Source organism: Anabrus simplex, chromosome 6 (assembly GCF_040414725.1).
Source record: "Anabrus simplex isolate iqAnaSimp1 chromosome 6, ASM4041472v1, whole genome shotgun sequence".
Taxonomy (NCBI): Eukaryota; Metazoa; Arthropoda; class Insecta; order Orthoptera; family Tettigoniidae; genus Anabrus; species Anabrus simplex.
Genome location: NC_090270.1, coordinates 268,276,510 through 268,289,345, shown reverse-complemented (window position 1 = coordinate 268,289,345; position 12,836 = coordinate 268,276,510). Strand labels below are relative to the sequence as shown.

Here is a 12,836-nt window from a genome sequence, read left to right as displayed (position 1 = left end):
ACAAAATACTGAAGGAATATCTCACAGATTCCAGAGTTGTTGATGTAAGACTTTAAATGAATCATGTAAATATTAAGTAAATTGTAGTATTCATGGTGTAGACTCCATTTAGCTGAAAAGTACAGGTTATTCAGCATTAAAAATCTCAATGTTATTTTATGAATGTACAGTATGTTAAACATGCAGAGCTAAAGATGATTTTTCCATGGTTTCCTGTTTACACACTAGGAAAATACTGGGTGTGTACCTTAATTAAGGCCAAAGTCACTTCCTTTCCACTCCTAACACTTTCCTATCCTGTCACCGACGTGAGACCTATCTGTGTTGATGCAGCGTAAAGAAAAAAGAGAAATGCAGAATTTTGCTTAAGTAGCATTTGCAGCTGCTGAGCTATGAAAAGAGGAATGTTACTAAATTTAAGCTACGTAAAAGTGTGTCTTCCCTCTGAAGGTAAATTTAAGACTGTCTTTGTAACCAGGCATTTGAGCACTGTATTTTCTTCTGCTTTCAACAAGTGCTGAAGGCATGATCATTGATAACATAATATTATCCAGGGATGTATCCACAAAGAGAACAGTTCAGCTTAAAGTATTGGTCTTCATTTAAAACTAGCTCTGCTTGTATTGAAGTCAGAATTAGAAGTGGGACACTTGTTAATAGTGAACAGTCCAATAATAACTTACCTTTGATCAATCTGTTATGTTATATCTCTGTCCTCCACTGCTGCATATTTTATTTCATTGCCCTCCACCTTCCATGTTATGCTTTTTCACTCTGTGAGAGAAAATTTTATAAATATTGTCTTAATGCACCACTTATGGATACCAATTGAACAGCCCACATCAGTAAGTGCCTAAGACTTTTTTTTTATTTTTTTTTTTATACAAATTGAGTTAAGACCGTCATTTCATGCTGTAGGTAGATGGGCATCATATCATAGCAAGAAACACCCAGCATTTCTTGGAATGAGGTTGGACCTATGTTTAGTTTACTGAAAGGTGGTGTTACTTTCAGAGATTTAGTTATGTCTCAAAATCAGGTTTCTCTTGCTTCCTTTACTGTCTTCATAAAAAATAATAATAATAATAATAATAATAATAATAATAATAATAATAATAATAATAATAAATAATAATAATAATAATAATAATAATATTTTTTTTTATTTTTTTATTTTTTTTACGAGGGAAGTGTGGGAAATCTTTCATTAGACACTTGTGAGGGTCCGCACTTCACAAGCGTGTGAGATTCCTACTCACTAAAACCCACACACCCTTTTCCCACGACGTATATCTCCGCCCCGGAACCGCTCTCGCATTACTTCAGGGCGGTGTCGTGCTAATTTGTTAGGTTTCTTCTTCCTTATTTCTCCTTACTGCTGTTCATGAGCATTCATATCTCTCTTTTTCTGACGCAGGATGCCTTCTACATATACTGCTATCTGATCCCAAGATTCTTGGTTTCGTAGCATCGCCTGCACAATAGTTTCTGGCGTCAACTCTCCTTGCTCAGTATATAAACATCTTCTCTGAGTTGACCAATGATAACAAACGAAAAATGTATGAAATACATCGTCTATATCATTGCAATAAATACACGCCGAGTCGTTCGCTCTACCTACTCTATGTAGAAATTTACGGAAGTATCCGTGACCCGTCAATAGTTGCGTAATGTAAAAGTTAACCTCGCCATGAACTCGGGCAACCCAATCAGCTAGGCGTGGTATCAGCCGTAGTCCATTTTCCTCGAGGATCTTCCTCCCATCTTTGCTGCCACCGCTCCATTCGTTGCCTATAATAATAATAATAATAATAATAATAATAATAATAATAATAATAATAATAATAATAATAATATAATAATAATAATAATAATAATAATAATAATAATAATTGGAGCCTATTAAGAAACGTTATACATACCTAAAATCCTGAAATGGTATAAAGAAAAGTGTCACTGAACCCTTAGCAGATGATAAAATCAATGACTGAAAAATGGTAGGTCTCCTTGAATCATTATTACTATGACAGCCCAGCTGACTTCTCTTCGCAATATATTTTTAGAAATATGCATTGTGTAGTTAATAATTTCTTTAGTATGTCTTGTTTCGTTAAGAAACAATAAAATAAAAGAATGTGACTGTATTATATTTTTTAATAAAAATGTGAAAAAAATGTGAAGAAACAAATGGAAATATTATTTTAATAAATGTTTGATTGCCACAAATTTGAAGTTCATAGAAATAAATAAGTATTGGTACTGTCATCATATTATGCTTTTTAAGAAGCACTAAGCAAATTTGTTTTAAAAAGACTTGCTTAAAAATTGATGTTGCTGTATGGTTTCTTTTCTTTTAGTTTCTTCAAACTTAATATTTGTTACTTGGTCACTTAGTGACTTGGGCTATTCAATGATGATTTTCACTATAATCTACCAGCTTTATCATGCTGGATGTGTGAGATCTCAGAAATGTATGTTCATAATCATAATATTCCTTTAAAGTATAAAAGGCCTAATTGTCTGGCAGACTGTGAACATTTTATTATTCTATTATTATGACTAGGTCATCAGCCCAGAGGCTGGTTGGATCCTCAAATAGCACCACCAAAGGCAATGTGGTTATAAGGAAACCCCAAAAACCGAGCTCGATAGCTGCAGTCGCTTAAGTGCGGCCAGTATCCAGTATTCGGGAGATAGTAGGTTCAAACCCCACTGTCGGCAGCCCTGAAAATGGTTTTCTGTGGTTTCCCATTTTCACACCAGGCAAATGCTGGGGCTGTACCTTAATTAAGGCCACGGCCGCTTCCTTCCCACTCCTAGCCCTTTCCTGTCCCATCGTCGCCGTAAGACCTATCTGTGTCGGTGCGACGTAAAGCAACTAGCAAAAAAAAAAGAAACCCCAAAAATCAGTGGTTAGCAACAAATGAGGTATACTAGGCAGATGAGGAGTGAGGTAGTTTGCCATTGCTTTCCCCACTGGGTCAGAAAGTACTATTGCAGCAAGACTGTCCCTATGAGCACACCTTTCATAACACTCAGATGCACTAGTCGTGCTCTGAATGTCAGTACTCAGCACTACCCATACCCCAGCAGCTTCCATACTGTCACAGCCATGGATGTTGACTGGGACTTCGGTGGAAGCTACACTTTACTTTGGCCTGTGCCAAGAGATGGATGCAAAAGTACTGTATCCATCAAGAAATGATAGCAGGCAGTGAACATTTTTGTAGAAAATTTAATTCTGAATCCAGGATTTATGTTATTTTCTTCCTGCACTAATAATGTATAAGTTATTTTGTTCTTATTGGGTAAAGCAAGAGTCAAAAAGAGAGAACATTCTCGCCAGACAACCATTAAAGAGTTAGGAAAATATACCATACTGGTGTTAGTGTGGAACATTACATCCAAAATCCTGTTATGCTTGCTCCTTTTTTGAAATGTCCAACAGTTTATCTGTTATCTTCATTTCTATTGGTTAAAGCATGCATCAGAACACAAAGGTGCTTTTTTCTGGAAAAACTGCTAGAGTGAGGAAGAAAATGCATATGAACTTTTTTTAAAATAGAAAATTGAATTCTAAATAGGCTTCTTGGGCTCCACTTTTAATAGGACCAGCAGATCAAACAACATTATTAACTTCAAGGGTTTTAGATGCACAGTTGTTCCAACTTCCTATGCCATTTATGAAACTACCTACTCAGATTAGCTAGTATAATTATATATAGCATATCTTTGTATTGATGAAAGAATTACTGAAATCAGTTGAGTGATTTCCAAGATTAGCCTCTGTTATAAACAAACCTACTTTCTTTACAATATCAAGTTATCTATCAAGTAGTCTCCTATTACAAACTTCATCTCAACACAACCCCCTCAGAAAAGCACATTAATGAATGCATCCTTCCACATAGGGTTGGCGACAGAATGGGCATCTGGTCATAAGTCCAGACATGGAACTCACACCAGGGTGTGAGAAAAGCAAAGGTAGAAGTTTCTCCTATTACAAAGATAAAAGATTTTTCATGTCTGTAAAATGTTTACTAGCATTGTCTTGCTGTCTAAAAAAGGAATGAGATCATACTGACCGAAACTGTAATACATACCAGTAGTCTAAAATTTAATTTCTCTAATAATGTTCTACATGACTGATACTGTGAGAAAAGAGAAGCCAGTAGCACGCTTCATTTAGCATACACAGTGTACAAGAACTGAAGCTCATGCTCCACTGACTCTCACTTTCTCCAGGCTAGGTACAGGATGCCCAGTAAGTTAAGTAATGCATTGCTGATAATAGCACCCTTAAGCTATTTCCAACCCTCCATGACTTCCCAAGGGGTGAGGATATGCTCATTACCATTCTGTTATGGTCTAGAGAGCAACTGTTGGTCTTCTGTATCTGTGGGTCAGTAAATTCCTGAGCACTGTTACCTAGCGACTGCAAGTTTTTACCAGCTTCTTGGTGTCAATGTGTACCAAGGCTAAAGATGGTATATATAGAGAGAAAGGAGTCAAGCAAGTGTATTCCATCCAGTGGACTCCCTCAAACAGCATCATGAACAGCCTGGTGAGTACAGCAACTACAGATTTGTGAGTCTCCGTCTTTCAAATTTGGGAAACTGTTTAGTAAACAGATCACCAGGATTAGTGTCTACCATAGCTGCATAGAGCTAATGCATCTAGATACTGCAGCAGAAAAATTGGAGCTGAAAGTCAAGTAGGGATGACATAAAGTTGTTAATGTTAAACTGTAGAAGTATTGTAAGGAAAGAAACAGAATTAAGTAATTTGATAGATATATATTTCCAGATATAGAAATGGAAGTTGAATCATGGCTGAGAAATGATTTTGTGAATGCAGAAATCTTCTCACAGAACTGGAGTGTTTATTGTAGAAGGGGGAGCATTCATACTGGTGAAAAAAGAGTTTGTAGGCTATGAAAAAGTTTGCAAGTTGCTTTAAGTTGCACTGACACAGTTAGGTCTTATGGCGACGATGGAACAGGAAAGGGCTAGAAGTGGGAAGGAAGTGGCCGTGGCCTTATTTAAGGTACAGCCCCAGCATTTGCCTGGTGTGAAAATGGGAAACCACGGAAAACCATTTTCAGGGCTGCCGACAGTGGGGCTCGAACCCACTATCTCCCGAATACTGGATACTGGCCGCACTTAAGCAACTGCAGCTATCGAGCTCGGTATGAAAAAGTTAAGGTTGAGCAACATGAAATTTTATGTGTAAGGTGCATATCTCTAATGATAATAAGCAACTTGATGCTTTTGAGGTAAAAATATTTCGATGGGGTAATGCTGATGTAGAATTATTTGACAAGATAATCCAGCTATGAGGGGAAATGTCACAGATAGGGATGTGAGTGGGTGATCTCACTTAACCAAATGTTAATTGGAAAAATTCCATATGAATGATAGAAAACATGACCAACAAATAGCAAATAAGCTAATCTGGGAAGGACTGCTAAATAAAAAGTGATGGAACCGACTAGAGGAAAGAATATTCTAGACGTGGTGTCGATGAAACCAGATGAGCTCTACAGAGAAATTGAAGTGATGGTATAAGTGATCATGAAGCTGTTTTAGTTGAAAAAATAAATGTGATAGAAATGAAGGTTGTAAAAGTAGGACTATTAAGCAGTACCATAAAGTTAAGCGAGGCATGAGGGAGTTTTTAAAAAGTAAGTGTGATTGGTGGGAAATGGTAAATAAAAATTTAAACAGCCTATGGGGTGTTTTTTTAATAATAAACACCACACAGATGTGCATTAAGTTTTACAGTATTCCTGTAGAGATTTTGTTCTCTTGGTTCAGTTGATAAAGTGGTAAGATTCACATGGGTTTTTAGATATCACACACAAATATTGCACAATGATAACCCAACTGGATATGTGGTTTTTGAAGAGAGCTTTGTATCTCACATCATTATTTGGTCCAGCCCAATTTTGATTTGAGCATAGCATCTATCGAGTAAAAGTCTAGTTCAGTTACTGATCGTTTCCATTGTCTCGTCTGAAGAGTTCTCTTTTCTGCATTGTAGATGGGAGCTGAAGTCTGGTTTTCAGTTCTTCCAATTGGAATGTCTCTGAAACTAGTTTGTATGGCAATCTTGAGAGTGACATATTGGAAATCCCAAGCATCCTTTTAAGGAATCTAACCTTAACATTTTTAATAGCCCATTGGTCTGATATTGTTAGATGCTCCCAGATGAGTTCCAGTCCATAGATTAGCACTGGGAGGACCTTAGCATAAAATAAGTCATGGCCATGCTTAAAGACAGTCTCGTGGGCTGCCAAAGAGCTCTCCTTTACATGGCTTATAAAAGAGGTAAATGAGGGTTGAAATGTGATGTCCAAATATTTGAATGAATTCACAACTTTAAGGTCCTTCCCCCCACATTATATTCTGTCATTTGCTGTGATTCTTCCCCTTTATCAGAATACCATCTGAACTGTCTGTTTTTCATTAAAAGCAAAGCTGTTTGTTGATGGCATAGTTCTCATGTTTGTCCATTGCAATCTGTAGCTCTTCCATGTTGCTTGATCCCACGACAATATGTACATTATAAAAGTGTTTTGTATGACCTCTATGAGATTTGCCATGGCTATGTTAAATAAAAGGGCCTTAGGGGGTCACCCTGTAGGACTCCTTACTCTGATTAATGGCATCTGATGATATCTTGCTGTCTTGAACCATAACTTTGATGTAGGCAAGGATGTTATCAATAGCTAGTCAGCGGGTTGCCTTGACCAATCACGTCTGCCGATTCAGTAAGGAACATTTCTCTTTTCAGAAAATCAAATGCCTTCCTAACATCAACAAAAACAGTGCAAATTTTCCTTTTGGGTGTCTTACTGTGTCCTGTATGGGATAGGTTTAAAGCAATTGTTGAGCAGTGTGAAAACAGTTATCTACCTTTAAAGGTATCAAGGAATAGTTAAGACCCACTATATTATAACAGAAAAATAAAGAGATTAAGAAGGAGTTGCACGTTAGAAAAAAAAAAAAAGCCTTCTCTACTACTAAAAATACAAATGGTGATGTAAAATGTTCAGGAAGTTCCCTACCACAGACACAACGATTCATGCAGGCAGTCCACAGAGAAACCCAGTTTTGACAGGCTGCCACATACAAAAGTTTTTAGCCGCCTCTTGCACTGAAGAGTAATCCATGTACCTTCCATGGGATGTTGCAAGAATCACGTAAGTATGGGAGATACGGTTCATACATCTCTCTCTTTTCTCTTTATCAACCTCCTTTGTCAGTTGGATGGAGTTCTCAAATCGGATAATTGAGTCTAACACATGGGCCACACGCAGCTTTTGGTTTATTGTCATGATGTTTACTCTTCTGTTGGAACCACAGGATGACATGCAATGAACCTCTTCAAAAACTTGCAATTTTCTGGAGCACAGTGAGGATACTAGTGCTGCTCGTACGCGATAATGCCTGCTATTCGTCGTAACTTCACCTTTGGAGCAGAATGCCAGTACGTAACTAAGGGTTTCTTTCAATCACATTACAACCTTCATAGCGGCAGTGGTTTGCACTGAGGCTTCTACTTGGAACTTCTTTTTCCTGGACTTTACCTAATTTATTGGGATCAGCACATTATACGGATTTGACCCAGATTTATGGCCGGATGCCCTTTTTGATGCCAACCTCTGGAGGGATATATTCACTATTACATATTTCAGTGGTGGTTAGTAGTGTAGTGTGTTGTGTATATATGTAGAGAAGAGAGTTTAGACGAATACAAATACCCAGTCTCTGAACCAGAAGAATTAACGATATGCAGTTAAAACCCTCAACTGGCCGGCATTTGAATCTGGGGCCCTGTGAACAGAAGACCAGTATGCTGACCATTCAGCCAAGGAGCTGGAAAAAGTACTGAAATTTATTTATGATAATAAAAATATTTACAAACAAATACAAATGTTGAAAGCTAAACAAGCAGCTGGAATTGATAACATTTCTGGGGATATCCTAAAGGCAATGGGTTAGGATATAGTACCATATATAAAATACTGATTGCATCAAGGAGCTATGCTAATTGAATGGAGAGTTGCCATAGTAGCACCAGTGTACAAAGGAATTGTTGATAAACATAAAGAGAATAATTACAGCTTGACATGTGTTGCATCTAAGCTCCAGGAAAAAGTTTTCTAATTATATTAGACATGTGCGCAAAATAACTAAATGTTGTGATAAAAGGCAGTTCAGGTTTAGGAAATATTATTCCAGTGAGGCACAACTTGTAGGATTCCATGAAGATATAGTAGATATTTTAGATTCAGGAGGTCAAATTAACTGTATTAGTTTTGACCTATCCAATGCTTTCTTTTGATGGCTAGACTGCGGGAGATCATTGACGAAAAATGAGGGCTGTTGATTTGACAAAAGAGTGATTGATTGGAGGGGGGAGGAAAATTTCTAGAAAACAGAACTCATTAATTACCGTTTTAATGGAGTGAAAGGGAAGATCTGCCTTGGAGTAATCACATTAATGTGGTTGTAAATACAGGTTACAGATCTCTTCATATGGTTATGAGGATATGTAGGGTTTCAGTAACGATGTAAGGAAGAGGGCATATAAGTCACTGATAAGACCCCAATCAGACAAGGATTACTTGATTCGAGAACTGGAAAAGATCCAAAGGAAAGCAAGATAGTTAGTTTTTCTGACAAAAGAGTAGTTTTGTGAAGATATTGTAAACTGTGGACAGGAAAGACTTTGGAATAAGGAGACAAGCTGCTTGACTAAACAGTATATTCAGATTTGTCAGTGAAGAGATGGTGTGCAGTGACATTAGTAGACAAATAAATTAAACCAAATCCCATGGTACACTAGCCCGAAGAACCATGGCCTACCACGTGACCACAGCTAAGCCCGAAGGTCTGAAGATTACGAAGTGTCATGTGGTCTATATGAAGAAAACTCTCAGCCGTTATCCTTAGCTTTCAGACGAGGGCCGCTATCTCACCATCATACAGCTTCTCAATTGTAATCATGTAGGCTGAGTGGACCTCAAACCAGCCCTCAAATCCAGGTAAAAACTCTGACTCAGTTGGGAATCAAACCTGGGGCCTCCAGGTAAGAGGCAGGCATTAGATGAATAAGCTTGAATGGAATTTCTAAAAGTAGGAAAGATTTTTTTTTTGCTATTTTGCTTAACGTCGCACCGACACAGATATGTATTTTTTTTTTTTTGTTACTTGCTTTACGTCGCACCGACACAGATATGTCTTATGGCGACGATGGGATAGGAGAGGCCTAGGAAGTGGAAGGAAGTGGCCGTGGCCTTAATTAAGGTACAGCCCCGGCATTTGCCTGGTGTGAAAATGGGAAACCACGGAAAACCACCTTCAGGGCTGCCGACAGTGGGGCTCGAACCCACTATCTCCCGATTACTGGATACTGGCCGCACTTAAGCGACTGCTGCTATCGAGCTCGGTACAGATATGTCTTATGGCGGCGAGAAATAGGAAAGGTCTAGGAAGTGGAAGGAAGCGGCCATGGCCTTAATTAAGGTACAGCCCCAGCATTTGCCTGGTGTGAAAATGGGAAACCATGGAAAACCATCTTCAGGGCTACCGACAGTGGGACTCGAACTCACTATCTCCCGATTACTAAAGTAGGAAAGATCATAATATGAAGATTACACTGAAATTAAAGAGGATAAATTTGGCAGATATTAATTTATAGGAAACAAAAAAAAAAAGAAAAAAAAAAGAAAAGATTGGAATAATTCCAGATTAACAAAACAACAACTAGCTGGATTCAAGAAGTAAAGAAAGATTTAGAAAGAAATAATATAAGAGAAGAAGAAACTATGGACAGAGAGATTTTTAGAAAGAGGGTATTAATTATGGAAGGATTCCAAGGAAGATTGAACAAGAAACCTGGTGCGAAGTGGTCCGAGGACAGAAAGAAACAGCATAGTGAAGAGATGAAAGAATATTGGAAGAAATGGAAGGGAAAACAACAAAGTATGAAGAATTGAATTGAAACTGGCACGTGATCTTTAGCAGTCCTCATCAGAAAGAAGAAAGAAGAATATACAAAGGGACATGCGAGATAAATTTACAACTTTTTTGAAATCATTTAAGAAATATTTAGGTAAACATCTGATAAGGAATCTGCCACCGGAGCATCAGGCCTAAATGCAGATCAGAGGTGATTTGATTGATGTTCAAATTGTAATGTTAACAGAAGCCACCATGGTTTTCTGCCTTTCTTGTGTGTATGTGCACATGCACACATGTGGAAGGGTCACCTTCCTATAAACACTCTTTTCTTTTCTGATCAAAGATCCAACCTCTTAAAATTTACCAACAGAGGACTTTTCTCTTCCATGATCATTATATTGTGTATTTGAGGCAAATTAAAACATCTTCATGGATAATAAACTTTCTAAAGTGAGCTACTGGCACTGGATTACCATTTGTAAAATATAATTATTATTGCCATGCTATGATTAGAGTAGCTACATGATTCATATTATTAGTGAGTTTTTATCCTTTAAAAATTGTAAAACACAAGCCCATTTAACTCAGTAATGTAATGCAAACTAGCTCAAGCAAGGAAGAGCTTTCTTAAGAAAAGAAATTTGCTGACTTCAAACACTGATATAGGAATTAGAAAGATGTTTCTGAAAACTTTCATCTGGAGCGTGGCATTGTATATAAGTGAAACGTGGATGATAACTTGCTCAGGAAGGAAGAGAACAGAAGCTTTTGAAATGTGGTGTTACAGAAGAATGCTGAAGGTGAGATGGATAGATGGAATCATGAATGAAGAGATACTGAATCGAATTGGTGAGAGGAGATCAATTTAGCTAAATTTGACAAGAAGAGGAGATAGAATGATAGGACACATCTTATGACACCTAGGACTTGTTTAGTTGGTTTTTGAAGGATGCGTAGGTGGTAAGAATGGTAGGGGTAGACCAAGGCACAAATATGAGAAGCAGATGTAGGATGCAATAGTTACATAGAAATGAAAAGGTTAGCACAGGATAGGGTGGCATGAAGAGCTACATCAAACCAGTCTATGGACTGATGTATTAAACAACAACAAAAATTGAATTTATAAGAAGCAAGAAAGATTATACTTTTTAATAAGTTTGTAGAAATGGAACACTTGTAAAAATTTATATTATATCTCACACTTGAAAACAGTACATTTTCTTCAGTTGATTGTGGAACACTTAACTGCTCATACACAACTAATTATGCTTTTCCATTGTCTGCAGTTGTTGTGTGTAACTTTGCTAGTAGCAGTGTGTGCCACACTGAGTGCAGCATACCCACAATTGCAGCTGGTACCATTGACTGAAGACCAGCAGTTTGAGGAGTCTGTATTCGTTCCAAGAGTGGCAGCTCCTGTAAACGACCTTGAGAGTGCTGCTACTGGCCATGGTGAGTAAAAACCATGAAGTTACCCATGTTCATGGAGTATACCCAGTTGGCTAACAATAAATTCTGATTATATCAATATGATACTTATGTAACGCAGTCCAGGGAACCATGACACATGTTTGTTAGTGGAAAACCAAGTCAGGTCAAAAGATGATTTCTGACTTTCTATGTGTTAAAATAGAGCCTATTAAACTTCTTATTCTTCTTCCTGGCTTTTGTTTTCCCTAGTGTATTGAGGTCAGCACTCTGATGTGTATTTGGCAAAGTTTTACAATTGGATGCCCTTCCTGGTGCCAACCCTATGCCTGAGGAAGTATTCACTATAGTGTATTTGTTTGGTTGTCAGGTGTCTGGAGTGCTATATGTAGATGAAGAGAAGTGTATTCAGATTAACACAAACACCTAGTTTCTGAGCCAGAGGAATTAATTTTACACAGTTAAGAAAAATCCCACCCAGTAGGGAATCAAACCCAGGGCCCTCTAAACCAAAGGCCAGTATGCTGACCATTCAGCCAAGGAGCTAGACAACATAGAGCCTTTAAACACCATACATGAAATTGAAATCAAAAGTTATAATGTCTTTGTACAGATTTTATCCTTTTCTTGAACTTGTCTGCCTTTTTCTGGAAATTAGTACAGTTATTTTACAGTTTGACATAGGCAAAATATCTAATTTTATAGTTAGAGAGGTAATTTCTTTTTTCAAAATTCAGAATTTAGTCCCCTGTTGAAAGGAATAAAAAACAGAAACATTATTTTTGGAGACATGTGGTATGGTGATGTTTATAGTAAGTTGATGTAACATATCTCCCCTAGGCCACTGTCAAAGGGGGCTTTCAGTCATGTCTCAATAGCGCACTTGTGGGGTAATCCATTTGATGACCTTTATGCCACACTGGAGCAAAACGCTAGTAATTGCACTACTGAGAAAGCCTAAAGAGCTTGAATACTGTCTTTTATAATTCTAATTATGTTCCAGGTCATTATGGACGTGTCCAGATCAAAGTATACCGTGGCCCAACCACTCATGGACATCATGAACACTTTGCTCCTCACGGCTTCTGGGTCAAGCAGCCTGCTGACGATGACCATCACCACTAATAGTCCACTCCTGTTTTAATTGCTTTTTTATGTTATATTTTTATATAATTTTTTATTGTTATTAAATATTTTAAGCAAATTCTGTTTTTCACAATGGCTATGAAGATAACCTCACATACCTGTTGATCTCTTCAGTACCTTCTGCATGTTATTAGAAGCATCTTTAATTAACACGAGCTTGAGAAGTTAAAAAGCAAAGCCAATTCTCTACAGGCCATGAAGGCTTTTGACGAGGGGAAGGTAAACGCTACCATCATCCATAACCTCGGCACTAATAAGAGAAATATCTGCAATGGACCCAACAGACTGCAA

The 12,836-nt window shown here is 37.6% G+C and overlaps 1 protein-coding gene across 2 annotated transcripts; it reads left to right on the top strand.

The window, feature by feature from the left end:
• Nucleotides 1-4,536: 4,536 nt before the first annotated feature.
• Nucleotides 4,537-12,532, top strand: LOC136876436 (uncharacterized). 2 transcript variants are annotated; one of them, XM_067150411.2, is made up of 3 exons: nt 4,537-4,564; nt 11,258-11,423; nt 12,403-12,532. In XM_067150411.2, the coding sequence occupies exons 1-3, from the start codon at nt 4,553-4,555 to the stop codon at nt 12,522-12,524; spliced, it is 300 nt and encodes a 99-aa protein (XP_067006512.1). In that variant the 5' UTR covers nt 4,537-4,552; the 3' UTR covers nt 12,525-12,532. The 2 variants fall into 2 exon arrangements, with proteins under 2 accessions (XP_067006512.1, XP_067006511.1); XM_067150410.2 differs by lacking the exon at nt 4,537-4,564 and having other exon boundaries at nt 10,687-11,423.
• The last annotated feature ends 304 nt before the right edge of the window (nt 12,533-12,836 follow it).

What these genes read in the sequence shown, in the direction of transcription:
- LOC136876436 (XM_067150410.2), top strand. Translation starts at nt 11,237, where the DNA reads ATGCTTTTCCATTGTCTGCAGTTGTTGTGTGTAACTTTGCTAGTAGCA. An exon ending in GAGTGCTGCTACTGGCCATG is followed by an intron (nt 11,424 to 12,402) that starts GTGAGTAAAAAC and finishes ATTATGTTCCAG; the next exon opens with GTCATTATGGACGTGTCCAG.